General features: G+C 35.7%; 1 protein-coding gene across 1 annotated transcript in view; it reads left to right on the top strand.

The window, feature by feature from the left end:
* Positions 1-20,994, top strand: part of DOK6 (docking protein 6) — a gene marked incomplete at its 3' end in the record, with an annotated part of 238,553 nt that overhangs the window by 177,152 nt on the left and 40,407 nt on the right. The window contains exon 6 of the mRNA XM_083869871.1: positions 1,300-1,438. Within this exon, the coding sequence (XP_083725997.1) occupies positions 1,300-1,438 (139 nt within the window). The remainder of the gene's footprint in view (positions 1-1,299; positions 1,439-20,994) is intronic.

Here is a 20,994-nt window from a genome sequence, read left to right as displayed (position 1 = left end):
ATGGGATTTTTTTGTAAAATTTAATGCATGAATAATCATACAGAATCTGGGATGCAAATTCTAAAACCCGTTTGAATGTTGAACTATTTGGGACACATTTTTCTAAAACTTTTTAATTCTGTATGTTTTGGGCTTTCTGGGACGATGCTGAAGGTGCTGGAATATTAACAAAATTTGATTTCCTTAGAAATAATGTAAACATCCATAACATTTTAAAATATCATAACTGGTATTTTAAGGCAAATCAAAATCTCTCTATTGTTGATGAATGTTATGCATCAGTGACTCAAGTCAACAGTTTTCTGTTACAGATAACTGAAAATTTTTACAGGAGGTATCAGACCAAATAAAAAGGATTTTTGAAATTCCATTTCTACTGCAAGTAATCTATAAAAATATGTAAATCAGATACTGATAACATAATGGAACTAATATAAGTACATTGAATTGCACCACTGGTTAACAGCATGTATGTCCTCCAACTAATGGTGACACAGCAATCTAACATTATTTCCTACTCCTATTTCCTGTATTTCCCAGCCCTTTTTGTCATTGTATTTACTATGTACCACTCTTCTTTCTCAGAATAATGCCACACTGATATCACAGATAAGGATAACAGCAGTTGCTCTCTCAAAAGAAGAACATAAATTTTAATTCTGGAGGGTTTTTTTTTATTATTTAATCTTCTTTCACAACAGAAACTGTTCCTATTCTCAAATGGACTGAATGGCTTTTGTAATTACGAGTATAGCTTTGGATGCTGCCTTACATAAATGTACTGACAGAGGTAGTAATAATTTAACCCTTTTAATGCTGTCGTTCAATACATTGTCTATGTAGTGATTAACCATAATGGCCATTTTTAGTTGGTCAGTGTTCTCGTAAAATGTCAGCTTTTCAAAGTCACAATGTACTACATATTTCTGGCATCAATTGGTTAAAATAATTAAATTTAGCTTCCACCTACTGGTGCAGACATTTGGAAAAAACGACAGAAATAACTGACTCTATTACCTCAAGTTTTTATTCCATGCTATAGCTTCTTTTTCACTATCCAGATGATGATTAAAACTGAATTGAAAAAATATGTTAATGAAGTTCTGCCCATCTCTTGGAATATGTCTCACTCCAATGGTAAAAATAACTGCAGGTGTTAGGTGTTTGGAATTTCAGAGTTTAACTACATCTCTAAATTTGTCATTTGCTACTGTAAGGTATGCACTTTTTATAATAGTTTGATAAAAATTACACTATACTGATTGTTTTTCTTTCTCTTTTGCTTGAATCTCCTTGCAGGATGTGTGACACAGGAGAAGGGCTGTTCACCTTTCAAACACGAGAAGGAGAAATGATATATCAGAAAGTCCATTCTGCAACACTGGCAATAGCTGAGCAACATGAAAGATTAATGATGGAAATGGAGCAGAAGGCAAGGGTAAGGTCCTTTTGCCAAAAGTCTTTAAACTTAGAAAAATTGGTAATAAACCAAAGTTGGTGGATTCAACTGTAACAGTAGTATCATCTGTGTGGCTAAGACAAAACAGACTTCCAGGTCTATATATTTTCATGGTCAAGGATCCTCAGTGTGTTCTGTACAATGATCTTTTGTAGGTGACTTTTTGGAACAGGGGATATCATCACGTGGTGACGTTCTCTGAAATCGTGGCTCTCTTACTCAAAGATTAAACATTTTGCTGTTGTGTTGACTACTGATGAATGAGTTTTAATTGCTCCTCATGGCCTCACAGGTGGAAAAAAGAAAACAGTATAAGCACTTCTAGGTGACAGCAGAAATGATCTCTTTTTCTTAACACCTGAAAGAAATTATTTCCCCTACATTGTAAGTAGCGTTGCAATTGAGTTCAAATAGAGCTATTTTATTTTTTTGTGTTCAAAATTCCCTATTTGCACAAGTTGTGTTTGAGTCCTATAGAAAAATTTGGAGTTCTTCTAAGACAGCAAGAAAAACCTTTCCCTGTATGCTTATAAGTACAGATGTCTTTAATGATTGTTCTGGAAAGCTGACTTTCAGGCCAGGGAACCTAGTCTGCATGCTTTTCTTCTGAGATGACCATGATTCTCTGCATATCTTCTCCCCTAGACAGAGATTTCAGGTTCATTGTGGCATTTCCTTCTTTTCCTCATCCACACTGTACATACCTCCAGTCATGCAAACATGACTTATATGGATCTATCCCCCATGCTCCCCCAGTGTCCAACCAGCTTTCTCACTCTGCTGAGAGAAAGACTCTTGCAAGGACAAACCTAAGACCTCAGTATTCATCTTTTCTTACTTACTCCTCAGATAACTCAGAGAACCAACCAGAGAATGTTAGGAGATTTAACTGGACCTTAAAGATCATCTAGTCCCAGCTTGCCCCACCATGGGCAGAGGCACAACTTTCCTTATTCACTGAAAAATAAACTAGAAAAAGACCTAGATTTCTGTGTCAAAAGTCGTCTGTGTTGAATGTTCCTCTCAGACTTTGTATGTCTGTTATGAGAACCTGAATTGAGAAGCCATAAAAAAGGCCCATTTTTGGTGCTTTATGAAAAAAAGGAGATGGATTTTCCCGTAAAACTAGACTAAGCAGCAGCCTTTGCATAATAGTTGAGGTGCACAAACTTTGGACAGGAAATTCAGTAAGAGGAGAGTTTACAATCAAGATTAATAAGGAGCAATTGCTGGAAAGTCCAACACAAGGTAGAATAAAAGGAAGACTATGTGAAGAAGTAGATCTGCTGGCAAAAAACCCCACTGCATTCTGCTGAGCAGAAAGTGGTTGAATAAGGGGAAAAAAAATCAGGAAAAACGCATCATTATTTTATAATATGTTTCCTTTTAAAGTGTCTACACCAGTAACAAAAATTAGAACGTTTCCATGCTGCCATAATAAATGCTTAGACCGAGATCATCCAAGATTTTCCTTTTCCAGAACCATCACTTTCAGCTCTTCCACCCATCAGCTAGCAGCCTTGCTGCTTTGCAAAGCCATTTACATTCTGCCATCAGATGACTTCCTTGAAACCATATTTATGAAGGCTGTGGCCATATGGTACGTAATATCAAACTCGGAGCGAGAGCAGGCTGAGAAATAGAAATGACTCACCAGCCACACTGTGTGTGATGTACTTGTCTCCTGGATGAGGCTGCGCTGTGATCTGCACGGGGACATCAGGAGAGGCTCACAAAGGCTGCTGTGGGCTGTGCAAAAGAGGCTGAAAAACCTGTTGATTTTATGTTTCAGCTAATAAACTAATGTTAGTTTGGATTTGGAAACTCTGCTGCTTCTGATTGGTGAGGTGCTGAGCATTTGAGGGATCATCCGTGGCATCTGCAACATTTGAGGTTTATTCATGAAACAAAGTCTAAAATATCAAATAGATTAGTGTTATTGTATCTGATTCCAACAATTTCACCAAATACCTATGTGTATTTTTTCCATAAGATCTGAAATTGAAATACAAGCAAAACAATATTTTAAGTCAGGTATTTAGTGTGTCTTCTCATCTATAGATCTATACTTGAGGGATTTTGCCCTTTCCTGACCCTTTCTGTAATGAACAGCTCAAGTTTAACAATATTGAATTAAATCTTTTATGCATATATATATATATATATATGAAGGTTAGAGAAATTTTCAAAGGTAAACAAAGGTGAATGCTATATCCATTATTGTAAAAATCACAGACAGAAAAGGTATGCAACAGTAATCACTACTTCTTCCTTCCAATCATTAGAAGTCATTTATTAAAAAGGACTCCTGTGAATATTTGTGTTCTGTCCTAAATGCTAGTATGTTTTAAGTAATGAATACACTGAAGCCTCATTTAATTTTTACCAGATTATAATAGGTTAGAATCTAGTATAAAAAATGAATACAGCTTAAAAAAGAAATTAAAGTGATTTTTTTTACCAGAGCAACCTTGATGAACTATATAGATTATGATTAGCTTTCAAAGTAAATATACAAAGTGGATCATCTTGATAATACAAAAATAGCAAAAAAAAAAAGAAACAAAAAAACAAATACAAAACATATCGCCCCCACCCCCCAAAACCAAATTCTAGTAGAAGAATTGCAGACAGACACAGGCCACATTTAACTCCATTTATGGAGGTCCCTGCACCAAAAATCCTGTTCCAGAATGCTAAACACAAATTCATTTTTAATCTGAAAAATCTTTTGTTCAGGACAAGCAACATGCTGGATAACTGTTAATAAGAGAGAGACATGAGAAGGAAACAAATTCTTCCCACTACCTTTGAAGGTGCACGGGCTGGAAGCAAAAATGTTCTGTGGCAGCTTGTACAGTACCAAATCTGCCTCTTTGCCACCTCTAGCAGGAGAAGCCAAGTCAGTTTAAGCAGGCAGTCATGTGCACACTTTCATCTTCTGCCCATTTTCCTTTCAAATTATAACACTGGAAGAAAGACCTGAAATATGAGATCAGTAGTCACAGGCATAGGTGTGAATTTGAGCTTGTTATTGGTTTTACTGAGATCAAAGCAGACTGGATTTTATTCAAAAATTTCAGCAAAGTGGACATTGATCTAATTTAGCTCAGGTGGTTTTCTTGATTGAATTTGAAATGTTGCATTGACAGAGTGATAGTGTTTTATGCTTGCTTTGTTTGGGACAATAACAAATTTGAGCCAATGCTAGTACTTAAATTGAAATTCTTTGCAGAGAAATTGTTATCTGTTTATTTTTTTTTTCAGTCTTTGCTTTTTCAATGGATCACTGTAATACAGATAATAATTCCGTTTTGTAGTTGTTTTGTGGGAGAGAGGGCAAAATTGCAGTGCTTTTAGTGATTTTAGTTCCAAGATAACAAATTTAAAGAGCAATGACAGTCTTTCTATTCACATGCTTTTATTTTGTGCTTTTGTGGTACCCACAAGAGAGTTTCAGCAACTTTCCTTTTATCACCTGAACAAACCTCTTGTTTCTTTCCTCTTCCCTCCTCCTCTCTGCCCTCTGACCCCTGGTTTGTTTATTTGTTTGTTTTTTCTCTGTAGCATTTAGAAGTCTGCTTGGATTGTTGATCTTGAAATTTCTGTGCAAGAAAACATGTTAGCTTCAGGAATGACCTGTATTCCCCCCCCCCACCCCCCCCCCCCCCCACTGGCTGTAGTCTGATGTTGAACATTGGAGAAGCATGTCTGAGTGTCAAACAGCCAGCTCTATCACCACTTCCCTGGCCCCAGCCTGGACTGCAAGCTCCTTCCACTTCCTTTCTCTTAACTTAAATCCTTATCTGACTGAGCCAATTCAGTTTGCTAGTTTGGAAAACAAACAAACAAACACACACCAACCAAAAAACAAACCCACGAAACAAAACCACCTAGCTCAGAGGAGCAGGCTTCAGGTTTACTGAACAACATTGGTTTACAGAGGCAGCAGTGAGCCATTAGATCTTCTCAGTTATCCTATCCTGAGGAGAGAAGGAAAAAGAATAATTCATCCTCCATAAATGCTTCATCAAAAAGAATGCTGAGTATCCTCCTCTTTGCCATCAGGAGATGATGTTGGGTTTGGTGATCTTTTTTTAAAGAATCAGTATTCTGATGGTTTTTACACATGAGTATATGAACAGTTGTTCTCAGCAGCACTTGTCCGTCTAACTCTACACCAGGATGACAACATGGCATCGGAATTTTAATCTCTGATTTTCCTTTCTAATGTCAGCTTTGATCTTCTGTCATTTAACTTCCACTGAAAACACTTCTGATGTAGCTTCTGCCCTCACTGTTGTTGCAGGGTAAAAAATGGGAGGTTAAGAGCTGTAGATTTCCTGTGTTATGACTACACATATGAGGGAGGAATTCTGAGGAAATACTTATACCTTTGTAGCTCTATAAATTACTTCTTTCAAGAGCTGCCAGTAAAAACTTATTATGTAATCTCAAAAGAATAAAAATTTACAATGTGTAAAACAATAAGCCTAAATAAGATAGCACTAAAGTGGATGTTAGCCAGCTGAACTTAATCAAACATCAGTAAGACTGAAGTATAAATGCAGGAATAAATTATAATGGCCCAAGTTTCATAACTTATTATCTTTGGAAGTTTTATAACATTTGTTTTATTTTAGACAGCAGAGCTAAAAGCCATTTTAGATTATGATCTTTTTAACATTTCCCAGAAAATAAACACCTTTATGAAATACTGCATCTGTATATTTCTATTATCATTATTTACAAGTCTTATCTTTAAAATTCAACTTAATATAAGTGAAAGAGTCATCATGATAGATTTCTGTCATTTTTACAAAAAAGATAATGTCAATGAGTTTATGTATTATTTCTTTAAAAGACATTATTAGCAGGGAAATAATGTACCAAAGAATGTACCAAAGAAGATAAATATCTGGCAATGGAACTAGTCTTAAGGAGATGTTGAAGAGGAAGGTAGTTAAGAAGTAAAACTGAGAGTAATTTTATTTTTCTTATAAGGAACAAGATGAGGAAGGTATTTCACAAGGCTGGTTTGACAAATATAAATTATAGTATTGTCAGACACAGTATTAACAAAAATCTAAATAGAGTTAAAAGTATTAATGTAAATTGTCTTAGAAACAGGAAAGAAAAAACAACTGTGAGGCTGGAGGTAATAACAGCATGAATTAATTAGCGAACTTTTAATTTTTCTTTGCTCTGTGAGTCTGTACTATCTTTATCTTCACATGTTTCAAACCTAGTCACAAGCTAAATGCATGTTCATCAAACATTACAGGATCAAATATCAAAAAACACATCAAATATTTAAAATTTTAATTTTAACATGATGGTTTCAATTTAAACATCCTGCCTTTGCCACTGCATCTTCAGAGCTTTGACTGGTTTGCAGTTTTTATTGATATCTTTTTGCAATGGTGTGTCTATCACCTAGTATTTCCAGCTGTGAAGGAGGGGAATTTCAGAGAGATAGATGCTGCTGACCCGATGAATATATGAACTATTTAGCTGAATACATTTTACATATCTTTTGGGCTCAATTTTGCCACTGTAATTTACTTAGTATAACAAAACTCTTTTATGTTGTAATTTTGCCTAGGTGTGTTTAAGTTGACTCAATTCCTGAATGAGAAACAGGAGAGGAAAGTTGTACAGTTCACCCAACGATTATCCCATGTCATGACACATTGGTCTCTCAGCATGTTTTTTTCTGTTTTCAAATTATGTGTAAGCTCAAGTACTGAGATTCTGAATACATATGATGATTCATGAGCTCATGTACTTTATGCAAGTTAAAGTATAGCCTCAGGTCAGTTATTCATGCATACTTAGCTGAATATTGTTCTATACTTCCCATCTGAAACTATGCATGGTGTTGCTGTATAATGCGTGTCTAGAAATTTTATAACCCTGTAAAAACCTGTCTGCTTTATTCCAATACAGAGCTGATGAGTTGCTTACCTGGTTTTTATGGGCATTGTGAAGCTTATATCTGAAAGAGGGTAGGATAGGATAGGATAGGATAGGATAGGATAGGATAGGATAGGATAGGATAGGACAGGACAGGATAAGTTATTTCTATTGGAAAGGATCTACAATGGTCATTAGTCCAACTGCCTGATCACTTCAGGGCTGACCAAAAGTTAAAGCATAATTTGAAGGGCATTGTCCAAATGCCTGTTAAAGATTGACCATCTTGAGGCACTGACTGCCTCTCTAGGAAGCCCGTTCCAATGTTTGACCATCCTCCCAGAAAATAAATGCTCCCTAGTGGTCAATCTATGACTATCTATAAATTTAATATAACTAAATTAATATATCTATAAATATCTATAAAAAACAACACCAAGAATTTTGAATTAGGTGGTTTTTTTCTCCTAAGTTAGAATCTGTGTACTTTTTCGTTTTAGTTTTGTAAACTCAATTCCCACAAGTAGCAGTAATTTTCCATAGGATTCTTGGTTCATTAAGCATATAATGACCTTTTTTTAACTTTGATTTCTATGAGAATTCTTTTACAATTTTTCCAGACTTTGTTAGCCTTCAGGCTCAGAAAACTGTGTACTCAGATGAAGTAATGCCTAAACTTACATTGCACATCTATTTTCAACATTCATCACTTCATAAGAAAACAGAAAACTTGTGGATATTCAGACTGGGTGATAATTAATGATTCTTTCAACTAGACCTCTTTTACTTTCTGATTTTTAAAGAAAATATTGTCTTGAATGTAAACTTATTTCATTGGCATTTTTTGGGGGGACTATTAGTCGTATCCAAATACTGCAGCAGCATTCAAAAACTATGTAGAAGGTGTTATTCAGTGTCTAAAAGGAAATACCTCATCCCACTATGAAATTTGAACTTCCACAGCCACTAGTCTCCCATTTATCCTTTCCTTACCAAGTTAAGAGCTGTTTACCCCTCTTTCTCTGTCAACTGCAGGGTTTCATTGTGCCCCTATATGGCACCTTGCAATCAGTAAAGAGGTGTGAAGATGAGATGTAAAGTCCAGATTCTCCAAGGAACTCCGTAGGTGGTTGGTGTTCCTGAATCTTTACTGTGTGTTTGAATGAAACCATGGAATAGGGAAAGTCTTTACTATGGCAACGAAGGGTTTGTGCAGCTGCTCCTACAAAGTGATGGGGGCGGGACAGAGCTGTTCCTCATGTAAGAAACACTGCAGACAACATAAAGGTTTGTGGGGTGTGTAGGTAAGTGGCGTGGGTAGGTGTGAGAGCAGAGCTGGGAAATCCTTACATAAGAGTGTGTCAAATGTTTTGGTAGCGGGTGATGTAATTTAAATGCTGTTTTGCCATTTGGAAACTAAACTTGCCCTGGAGTTTTGAATGTTTTCAGAGTGGTAGTAGTCATGAGGGTTTTCATTCAGAGTATGGTGGGAAAAATTCAGTTCTTCCTTTTTCTGACACAATTTTGAAGTTTCTCTTGTGCATAGCATTAGGGCTGGATGATCTTGAAATCAAAAAGGTACTCTAAATCTCTCCTTTGGACTAAACCTCATCTACCTTAGCACATGGATGTTCATACTTGCTGAGAAATTACTCTCATTCTTTTCTCCTTAAAAACTTCTGGAATATTTTGTATACTGTAACCATGTTCTTTTAACTTTTTGTCTGTCATGCTACCTAAGATTGAAATCTGCCTTACTGCTAATATAAACTATGAGCTCAGCCAAAATTTGTATTCAAAGCTTTGCAAAGGTGTCTCACAGCTGAGATGATACAATTTTTTATCTGCATGGAGCCTGCTCCATCCTATGAATCCATCCTGAAGCTGCATACATGAATCCTATGAACACTTGTTTTCCCTGTTCTGTTCACCTCAGTTACATGTCTGCATGCAGCTGAGCTGCACTGTGAATGTTTCTATTTAAGTAACAGTGGTCTGGTTAGCTTGTTTAAATGCAGCAGAGCAAAGATGTTTTCTTAGTGAGGTATCCAAAGATGCAAACCCTCATGAGAATTCAGCATGTAAGCACTTCAAAAATCCCTGTAGTCACCTATCTACATTTGTGGGCACTTTTTAAAGAGCTATTTCTTGAATGTCAGATAGCATTTCTTTCAACTTTATGAGGTTGCTTCTGAATATAAGAGGATTTGAAGGTTGGTGACATAAGCAAATTTGTAATTTTTTTTGTTTGCCTTTCTTGTGCTTTGCAAAATATTGCATGTATACAAAGCTACTAAAGTAGCTGGAAGGGCGCTGTCAGGCTGAAATTCATGTTTGTTTCTGGAAATGCAGAAAACAAAGAGCCAAAGAACTTTTCCCTAAACAAAATTGATGATTTGTTTAGCAGTCTTATTTTCTAAAAGCTGTGGGTGATATGAGCTATAAATTAGGAATGGCTGCTGTAATTATGCCGTGGTTGTTGCATGTCTGACTGAAGCCCAGCCTTCCCCTTAACCAACCTCAGAGAACCACTTAATATGGATGGGGATTTTCTCTTGTATTGTGTGCCTTTAAACAAGCTTTCTTGTGTAACTGTGCTGGTAGGTTCATGTCATTGAACTCTCTCAACAGAGAAGCAGGTTATGTTGACTTAAGTATTACTAAAAAATAATCCTCAAACTACCTCACCAGGGGGCTTAATTTAGTATTGATCTCATATCTGCTATTTTCAGAAAACTCTTTCTTATAAAAGGAGGCAACTATAAAGCTTCTATTATTATTAGCAAAAAATAATAGCTGATGAAGTTATCCAATGCTCTCAGGAGACAGGTATTATTATAATATTAATGGTAATGAGTAAAATGAGGCACAGAAAGATTAAGGCCAAACTCAGCTGTGTAAGAATTGCCCAAGGTCATAGAATAATCGGGCTGTATGCTAGGCATAGCACAAAAACAAAACAATAAAAGAAAAAATCCTGAATCATGGTCGATTGCTTATTCACAGAAGAATTAACTTATGAAAAAAGGTATTTTTCACTTGGTTTTCATCAGTCTTTTGAATTATATCATCATTTTGTGTCTCTTGTCAAGCAAGGCGTTCCTCTGTTGCAGTAACTCTGTTTAGGAGTTCTTTATATCACTCCAGGGAATAGTTAAGCCTTTGTCTCTGATTAATAGAAAACTTCTTTATCAATGATTTACAGAGGGGCACAGTGCTTTTCAGAGAACAGGAGAATTATAAAAAGTAATAATCTGAGAAGGGATCAAAAATTCTCATAACAGCCCTAAAGTTACTTTGTAATTCCCTCCTGTGCTTTTTGTGCTTTGGTTCATCAGGTACTTGTTGGTAGGACAAAAATTAGGTGAAGTTCACCCTATGTCTTTGTTTTGTGCTTTTTTCTCTGCTTCTATTACTTTTTACAAAGATGACAGGGATTTTAACATTAAAGTTATTTATAATCTCTCTGATTATGTTTAGACTGAAGACTAAGTATCTAAAAAAGCCATATCAGATACAGAGAAAACTTTTCCAAGTATGTGCAGTCTTTTAATATGTATTTATCATGTTATTGTATTTTATTATATTTTAATATATTATTATAGTTTAATATGTACTTATTGATATATAGATTGGTTATATTCTTTTGTTTCTCTCAACTATGGGTCATTGTTCTTATGCTGCTGATGTCTCATATGATGCCAAGAGTTTTTATTTATCAGCTGTGCAGAAATCTAGTTGAGGAGAATTGTTAGGCAGTAGTGGAGACTATCGACCCTGTGCTGTTGGTTTGACATTGTGTCACTAACCACAGTAGCTGTCTTACACTAAGACGTGCAGCTACTGCAGTCAGCAAAATGTCAGTTTGACTCAATGGCACAGCACATCTCATTAGCTCTCAAGTTTTCAAACCCATTGAATATAGGATCAAAAATACTGGCATTGGAAGGGTAGTCAGGTCACCCACTTGCCTGTTCAGAGCAGGTACAGCATCAAAACTAGATAAAGTTTTATCTAGGGTCTTATCCAGTCAAGTTTTGAATACCCCCAGTGACACAGATTATGGGCGTTCATTCCACCACTTTTCTGTTCACACTGTGAAGGATTTTTTCCTTAAGTTTGCCTCAAGTTTCCCTTGCCACAGCTTATGACCTGTTGACTCTTGTCCTTTCACTGTGCATCTCTGGTAACAGTCTTCTCTGCAACATATTTTTCAGAAGAAAGAGAAAAAAATGGGTTTAGATTTCTTTTAGCCTTTGCTTTGTCATGGTGGATAAACATTAGACATTTAATCCAGCATCACTGATCATGTTCTGCTTCTTAGAGGTTCTTTGCCAGACTCCCTCCAGTTTGATATTCCTTTTATGCCTCGGCCCAGACTTCAAGACTTTGTGAACAAAGCTAAACTTCCAGATGTCTTTTCTCAATTGCCAAATAGGGGGGAAATGTGACTTCTCTGGTTATATTGGCTATGCTTCTGCTAAAGTGGTCCAGTGTGTCATTAGCCTCCATCACTGCATAGATACACTGATCATTCACACTATCACCAGGACAGCTAGTTCCTTTTGGCAAAGTTTTTATCCAGCAAGTCAGTCCCCAGACTGTACTTGTCTGCAGTTGCCCTGGCCCAGTTGCAGCATTGACATCTGTCATTGCTGAACTTCATGACAGTCCTGTCAGCCTTTCCCTCTGCTTTGCTGAAATCCCTCTGAATAGAAGCCCTCTTATCTGGGTGTTTTACTATTCCCCCTGGTTTGATGTCATACCCAAATTTGCTAAGAGTCAATTCTGTCCTTCTGCCCACATTGGTGATGAAGATATTAAATGTAACAAAGTACTGTTCCATCTCATCTGCAAGAATAGATTTTTCAAAAATATTTCAGTTCTGCAGCATTCAGCAGCAAGGAATTAATGAAGATTTTCTGTGCTATGGCAGAAGCATCCATATCTCTGTTTCTTATGTCTGTCTCAGGGTAAAAGCTGCCAGTCTCATAGCATATTCAGTCTGTCAGAATCCATTTCCATAAAGGCAGCTGCCAGGCAAGATTCATATGGATTCGTATGACTGGCTGTTGAATGCACATCTCTACGGTCTTTGTGATTCAAAATCCATTGATAAATCAGCAAAGGTTCTTCTCTTCATTATTCTTAACCATTTCCTTGTAGAATATAGTGGTAAAAGTTGCAATTGCTACTACCTGAGAGATTTTGTAGGATCCTTTGTAAAATGATGGTATTTCTGTGATGTGTTCCCACATATTGTTTGGTGCTCACTTTTACATACATTTTGTATTACATGAAGGAAAAAAAGCAACAGAGTTACAGATTTCCATGGTAACCGGTATAATTCTATTTCCTTTGTTTTGTGAAGCTGAAACAGGCAAAGGATTGTTTCATTAAATAGCAACTATGGATTTGAAAAAGCTTGAATTATATGGCATGTGGTCATGTAGGTACAACTTCTACTGTGCCAAGCAACTTTTGCCAGCAGAAAAAAACCACCTGGTTTTTGTCTGAAAATCAAATTAGGTGAAGAAACATTGCTAATGGTAAGGATTTATTGGGCTAATGCAAGTATATGGAAAGATAAAGCAATCTATGAACCTTCTCTGTCTCCCACCTTTCTAAACTGAATTCCTGATTTGCAGCTACTTCTGCTCTATTAGTAAATACACATGAGTAAGGAAGCAAAAATTTCACTTGCTTCTTTTACATGCAGAAATTTGAATTGTGATTCAGAGGATCGTGTCTCTCACTACAAGTTTTTTCTGGGCCACAAAACCCCAAATATTTCCAAATATACATTATGTATATTTATTTAGAAGTGTAAGCATTGCTTTTCAATGATCATTTATTTCAATTTTAGAAGAACAATGTCAAGAATGCTCTGGCTGTATCTATCTATATACATGGTTGTAGTGTGATCCCTCTATGCAAGGACACACATTGGAAAAAGAATAGCCCTTTATTTTTATATACCAGCTTCTCAGTTGATTTTAAATCTGTAAAAACTCATTAAAGGCCATGCAGCTACTGAAGTAAATATTAATTATTAATGAATACATTGCCTTAAATTAAAATAATATGTTTATTTGTGTGTTCATATGTGCAGGCATATACCTATCTTGCCCCCAACTCCCCAAAATACTGTATGTTTCAAAGCTAAAATGTAATAATTTACATTTATGTGCATCACATATATATAACTAGCCCCAGTATGTGTGATTCAAGATGCATTTTAAATGTCTAAAACTAACTAGTTAAAAGGAAGGAACCATGTTCTTTTGGAAGATATTGAAGAGTCATCTGAGAAGACTTTACTACATAATAGGAATTTTAATGTATTCTGGGTTTGCTATTTCTTGTTTTTAATTGAAATGTCTTTGTATGACATATAAGACTAACTTCTGAAAATGTCAGAAAGTAGAGGTCAGCCAGACTATGTGTGTTACTGAATACTGGAGTCACACACTGATAAGCTTAATGAGGAATATTCATGAAAAGTTCTTGATTATTATTGTTTCAGAAAGTATTCAGAATATTGTCTTTCAGTTGTTTTATTAAAGTTCATTGGTCAGCAATTTCTGTATACTGAAATGAAGAAGCTAAAAGAAATGTGATTTCCACAAATGTGTGTAATTTGAAACTACTGATCTGTTTTAGACAATAGGAGAAAAACTTCTTGAGAAATCTCATGAGGTCCAAGTCATTTGCTTTATTAGAAATAATGAAAGTCAAATAACTGTGCAGTGAACAGTGAATATAGATTGTAGCTTTCAGCAATCCAATTTTTCAGCCCCAAAGTTATTCAAGTGGGGTTCTCCCAGCTGGGGACAGTCTGTGTTCATCCATAGTTCACCTTTCTTGGCACATGCTGGAGAGAGATTTTCAAGTCTGTTCTCCACCAAGAGACATTTTTCACGCCATGGCTTCTATCATACCAGTTCTAAAGCAAATCTCTATGAGGTCAGAAAGGCTGTCCTTACAGTACTCTCAAGTAAAACACTGAGACTTCAAATGTCCCAAATATCTCTTTAAGATATGTCATATCTTTTGGCAAGTAATTCCATGAAAAAAAAAAAAAATCTCATACTTTGAAGACTTTGCCAGAGCATTTCAGGTTGAGGTCAGACTCTAGTGGCTTTGTAAGAGAGGGGATTACTCAGCAGAGCAAGGAGACTGAAAAACAGACAGAGGAAGGAGGACAAGAATTGTATGTCAGCACCAAGAGCAAGCCTCACTATTTTTAGCTCTGGCTTGACAAACCTCATGAAAAAGCCCCTTCTGAAACTCCATAACTCTCAGGATGAATTACCCAGAAAACACTGGCTCCAAATGAAGACAAGTCTTTGTTGATGGTCTCTTTCTTTGATCTCTCTAACTGATGCATTTCAGTTCATTCTTTTCCACCTCAACTTACTTATCCTTTTACTGTTCAGAAGACAGATCTGGGACTCTCCCTATTCAGTAAAACATTCTCTATAATTTTGGAAATTACAATTACAGACTGTTTGAGGATGGAAGGTCTTGTCCAGCCCCCCTAGCTCAAGTAATGCCATTGAGGCTGTTTGTCCAGGGCCATGTCCAGATGGTGTTTGAATATCTGCAACATGAAAAACCTCACAACCTTCCTGGGCAAACTGTGCCAGTGCTTATTCAGCCTCATAGTAAAGGTGTTTCCTGATGTTCAGTGGGAATCTCCTGTGTTGCAGTTGTACACATTGTCTCTGGTCCTGTCACTGAGCACCACTGTAAAGAGCCTGGTTCCATCTTCTTTGCAGTCTCCTGTGGGTATTTACAAACACTGATAAGATGAAGCCTTCTCTTCTCTGGGCTGAACCAACCCCAGCTCTCTCAGCCTGTCTCATAGGAGTGTGCTCCTTCCCACTGATCATCTTCATGGCCTCCTCTAGACCTGCTCTAACAGGTCCCTGTGTTTCTCGTGCTGGGGCCCTTAGAGCTGGATGCAGTGCTCCATGTGGGGTCTCACAAGGCAGAATGGAGAGGGAGAATCCCTTCCCTCGTCCTGCTGGCCCAGGTGTGGCTGGCATTCTGGGCTGCAGGCATACATAGCTGGCTCCTATTTCATGGCAACAGAAAGGACAATCAATATCTGCAAATAACTTCTGTGCAATACTGGATTTTCTATCATACATACATACATATATATATATATATATATACATGTATTTCTTGAAGAAATTAGCTCAGCTGTGTTTGTTTCCACTAAGACCTGCAGTATAGTCAGGCTGGAAGTAGTCTCAGCTCTTTCCATGTTGGCATTATCTCCCATGTTATTAGTGAATGGTTTTATGCAATTAAAAATGGATAAAGTATTTCTTATCTATAGTAAAATGGCTCAAACCTTTGAAAAATGTAGGAACTTGAGCTTCTACCCTCACACTAATTATTGTAGTTTCCAGGAAACTTCTGTCACAAAAGGAACAAACCCATAATTTTGTGACTATGGGAATATGGGCGAAGACATGTACCTTACTGACATTCAACAAATATAATCCCAATGTGCTATAAAATGTATCTGATTTTCCTCCAACATTAATCCATTCTGTCTGGCAACATTGATGTATTATGAGCTCCTTTTAGAGGGAAAAAAAATAAAAAAACCCAACACACTTCCACCATAAAAGGAGCAAAGTGTACCAGTTCTTTCTTTATAGTGTGGCCAAGAAGAATATTAAAAAAATCAGCCCCTTTGAATCTCCCTTAGAATACTTTTCTTCCACCATTACTTTATTATTAATTCACAGTGCTGTTCTACCACCAAAGATTGTTACTATTTTGATTTTTTTTTCTTTTTTTCTATAATTGATTAAGTTACTCTCCAGAAGGTAAAAGCAAGGTTGGAATCTCTACTGAAAACCTTAGTGCTAGAAATATATTGTAAAGGCTGAAATCACTGAAATTACTTTTACAAATAGCTTTTCTACAAGTTTTTTCAGAAGACTTGTGAGGGGTGGGGGTTTTGCCAATATTATATGTCCTGTCAGGAACAGCAAGCTGGATAAAAATGTAAAAATGTAAAGCAGTGCATAACAAATAAATAGTATGCTGATACCTATAAATGTTTATATTAATAGTAGACATTTAAATAATGAACACAGTCCAAGTAACCTTTATATAAATGAACATAACTATGTTCTAAGCAAGCTAAGTGATCATGAACAAGGGGCTACAGGAAAATTGTAACCAAAGAGTGTTAGTAACACATCACCAAAGGAAAGAATTTTCTCACTGGAATTTTATAAGACTGGATTTCATAAGACTGGATTTCCATAAAACTGGATTTCCTGCATCCAGTTTTATTAAGTATTTTCAAAGAAGGATCAAGGCTCAGCCTAGTTATTAGACTTCCAGATCTTACATCTATAACAGTGTGGATCAATGAAAAGACAGAATTCAAGATGACAAATTGGAAAAATGTTTGGAGCAGGAGAATTGATTTAAACAGAAACATGGGCAAACCTGTCCATAAGAAAGAACTTTGCAGTACTGGATGAGAACTGGATTTTGTAAAATAGATTTATGTGTCATAGTATACAGGTTGAATGTGGAACAACAGTTACTGCTTTTGCAAAAAAGACAAACATGATTTTTTTGGTCATGATGAGAAAATGAGAAAACTTATTTTAAAAAACCCAAAAACTTTTCTCCTGCTCTTTCTCTAACTCAGGCAATATCTGAGCTGATGCTACCTACTAGGTTGTGTGTTTCTTAAGTTCTAGTAATTTTTTACTCTGGATACCAGTGAAATGAGTCTGAGCTAATTGACACTTGTGAGGTGAAATACATTTCTTAAGCCCTCTCTCTCTTCAAGGCATAACATACAAAGTAACCTTCTTTAAAATTACAAGGGAAAAAAAATTCTAAATAATGGTATTTGATTCGTATTTCTAGACTACAACTCTCGTTAGTTTTCTGTGACCTAGTTCTCTTGCTATTTGTTTAAAGACACTAATGAGAATTTGAAATGAGACAGAGGGTTTTATCCATAATAAACTAACCTATTTTCAGAGCGTATCTGTAAAAAGCAAACTGTCCTTATTGTAGACTAAAAAAAATTGGGATGAACTATAAATTTCTCAGTTTGTCTCCTCAAGCCAAATGTATTTTCTGTCACCTTCAGTGTTTTGACTTTTCAATGAAAAAAAAAGGAAAAGAGACAATAATATGCTAAAAAGATCAAAGCTCAGAACACTAATACAGTTACCAGGCTCCATTCTTGGAATTGTGTTCATTATCGATATCAGAGTAACGAATCTATTGAAGTTAATGGAGATCGCCTATGGGAATTAAAAGAAAATTTAGTCTTTAAGCCTTTCATGGAAGAACAATAATGAAAAATATGGGAAACTTCTTACAGTGACACATTAATAGACTTTTTTTTTTTTTTTTTTAATTTCTATTTTAATCAAATAGACCTGTAAGAATAATAAAGTTGTCACTGGCAAAGCAAAGACTTCATGTGACTCAATATTTTGGATAGTTTGGCTTTGGATATTGGATTTGGATACAGGAAAGAAATGTAATGTTCAGACAGATTCTGGAGTAAATGGATGAAGCCTAACTACTAGGTGTATCATGTCAGACAACAAAAATGCTTCAGTGATACTTGTTTTTTTAATATTCCCACCATAGAATTCCCTGAGTTAATATGGTTTTGATGCATGTATTTCTACTTTTCTCCTAAGTTCTAATTCCGTTCTCACATTCTACTTCATAAACAGGGGAAAAATAAACTAGATTATGTTTTTTATTTCCTGAAGTTTCATCAGATTTGAGAAATATTTGTAGCCAGATCATTCTAGATGCCTGTTTAATTTGGTATATTGCCTTTATGTTCCTCTATTAAGAGCAGTACATGGATGCAACACAGCAAAACAACCCTCTGTGAAATGAGAAAATGCCTTGGGTTGGAAGGGACCTTTAATGGCCATCTAGTCCAACCTCCCTGCAATGAGAAGGAAAAGCTTCAACAAGAACAGGTTGCTCAGAGCCCAATTCAACCTGACCTTGAATGTATCCAGGGATGAGGCATCCATCACCTCTCTGGGCAAGCAATGCCAGTGTTTTACCACCCCCAGCATAAAAAATTCCTTCCTCCTGTTCAATTTAAATTTACCTTAATTTAATTTAAAACCTTTACTCCTTGTCCTGTTACAACAGGCCCTGCTGAAAAGTCTGCCCCATCTTTCTCGTAGGCTCCCGTAAAGTACCGAAAGGTCACAAAAATTTCTCCCTGAAACTTTCTTCCTGAACATCTCCAGTCTGAACCCCAGTTCTTTCAGTTTGTCTTCACGGGAGGGATGTTCCAGCCCTCTGATCATTTTTGAGTCCCACATCTGGATCTGCTCCAGCAAATTCCTGTTTTTGTACTAAGGACCCCAGAGCTGGACACAGTACTCCAGGTGGGATCTCACCAGAGCAAAGCGGAGGAACAGAATCATCTTGAATTCATTCCCAGATAGAAACGTTTGTTTCTTCTATGTGTCTTTGTTATATTTGTCATTATGAGCCCTTTCTGTACAGTTGATGCTTATGCATCTGAGCCTGTTTTGCCAGCTCCTGAGAAAAATGTGTCAGTGTTGGAAACAACAGCTGAATATTGGCCTGTTATATAAGAAGAAATCCAGACTCAGAGATGTTAATTTTCTACATGGTAAACAGGCTTAATGAGATAGGTGAAATAATTTTAAAATATATTTCAAACTGTTACATTTCTGTTAAATTAAGGACAGTAATAAATCTGTGCAGGATGGTCTACCTGCTTTGAGAAAAGAAGAAAATTTAAAGGTTGTTTAATTGATTTTCCATAGTGAAAAGTTCTCTGTTTGCATTAGCTGCTTAAAAAAAGTGTAGAGGAGAAGCCAGTTGTTTCTTAATGAGGCATAATAAAATGAAAGGGAAGTGTTTGGAGGACAAAGTCTCTGAAGTTATAATTTCTATCTCTTTCACTGGTCTGAAACACTAGAAATCTTGAACCTGAGTGTCTAATTTTTTAACAGTTAAACAGTTTTCTAAATCTTCCCTGATTTGCAAGTTTCCATTTCTATTTTTCTATTCTATTTTCTATTCAATTTCTATTCTATTTTCTATTTTAACTTTGTTAACTACCAAAATTTAATTTACAGTTGGGGAAAAGGGATTCTGAAACAGTAAATCTCTGTACTTTAAATATTAGTTTACCTTGTAATTATTCATATACCAAAGGGTTATCTAATAGTATATGAACAGTTGATTATATAGATGTTTTAATGTGTTTTCTTCACCTTGGTTTTAAGTTTTCCTACCTGAAACATCCACTGTGTAACATATAAGACGTTTTCCAGAGAAAATGGGTTTCTGTCAATATGTTATTCAATTTCCTTTGAATACAGGAATATTTTTATTAACAGCAGTTTGTAAAAATAAACATTCTGTCATTGTCAATTACATTTGATCAACAATGTGATTTTTTATGGATAAAAAATATTAAAAGAAAAATTATAGCTGATGGTAGTCCACTATTCAGTAAAAATAACTCCATGGATAAATTAATGCTTTCGTCCTTTATATGACATACAAGGTAATAAGGTCTTCAAATCCAAAGGTTTACATTTCTATTTTAAATTCTCAAATTAAGAACAAAATTAATATTTTATTTTAAAGTTGTTGGGTTTTTTCAGAGGATGATATTTTAATAAACTAGAAATTATTTTTTTCTTTATGGAGTCCCCAGAGAAATATGATTCATCTGGTCCTATTGCAGTTAGCATATGGTGATAATTCTTACTCAAAAGGTGATATTGGAAGTTCTTTCTTAGTTAGATAATCTGAGGAAACAAAGTATTGTGAATGCTTGCAGTACAGTCTTCTGTACTAGAGAAGTTCTTATTTTATAATGAGAACAGATTATTTTTTTTTTTTTTAATTCTCCTAAATCTCTAATGTGTGGAAATAAAGTTCTTCTGCATCACTATTGGTCAGATCAGACAGAAGCTAATCACCTCAGATCGGGAATGATGATACGTTTAACCACTTCCATTCAGTCCATGGATGTAGTTTTGAGATAATAAACTGCTATAAAACTGGTTCTATTTATTGAAATTATTTTTTTCAGAATCCATACGAAGAAAATGTTTTGCCTTTAATTTACCTTTTCAGTGAATAAATTATGAATAGATCATTGGTAAACTGAAGCTAAATGATTTTATGTAATTTTCTTCTTTGGCAAAATTACCCTTGTTTCCCTTGCTATACAAACATGGTAAAATAATGTAGAGGTTGTTACTGTCTTGATATCTACAATAAAGGAAATTCTGTGTATCAATAAATTTTGAACCCCCCAGTCTCCCTAAAATTTGAATTCTTGTGATAATGCTTTCAAACTTCCTTTTTTATGGACTAAATGTTTCTGCAAGCTCTTTACTTCATATCAAATAGCTTCCAGTGATGATCTGCACCACTGACAAATGAAATGTAATACTTGGCTATAAATGAGCAGAAAAGACATTAGCTGTAGACTGGGAGTTATTTTGATGACAGTTCTCAAGAAAACAACAGAAGTAATTACAGTAGATTGATCTGAAGCAAAACATATTCTATGCATCAGTTTGTGTTAA

This window comes from Zosterops lateralis (assembly GCF_965231275.1).
Source record: "Zosterops lateralis genome assembly, chromosome: 1".
NCBI classification, from domain to species: domain Eukaryota; kingdom Metazoa; phylum Chordata; class Aves; order Passeriformes; family Zosteropidae; genus Zosterops; species Zosterops lateralis.
This window is presented reverse-complemented; position numbering and strand designations above follow the sequence as displayed.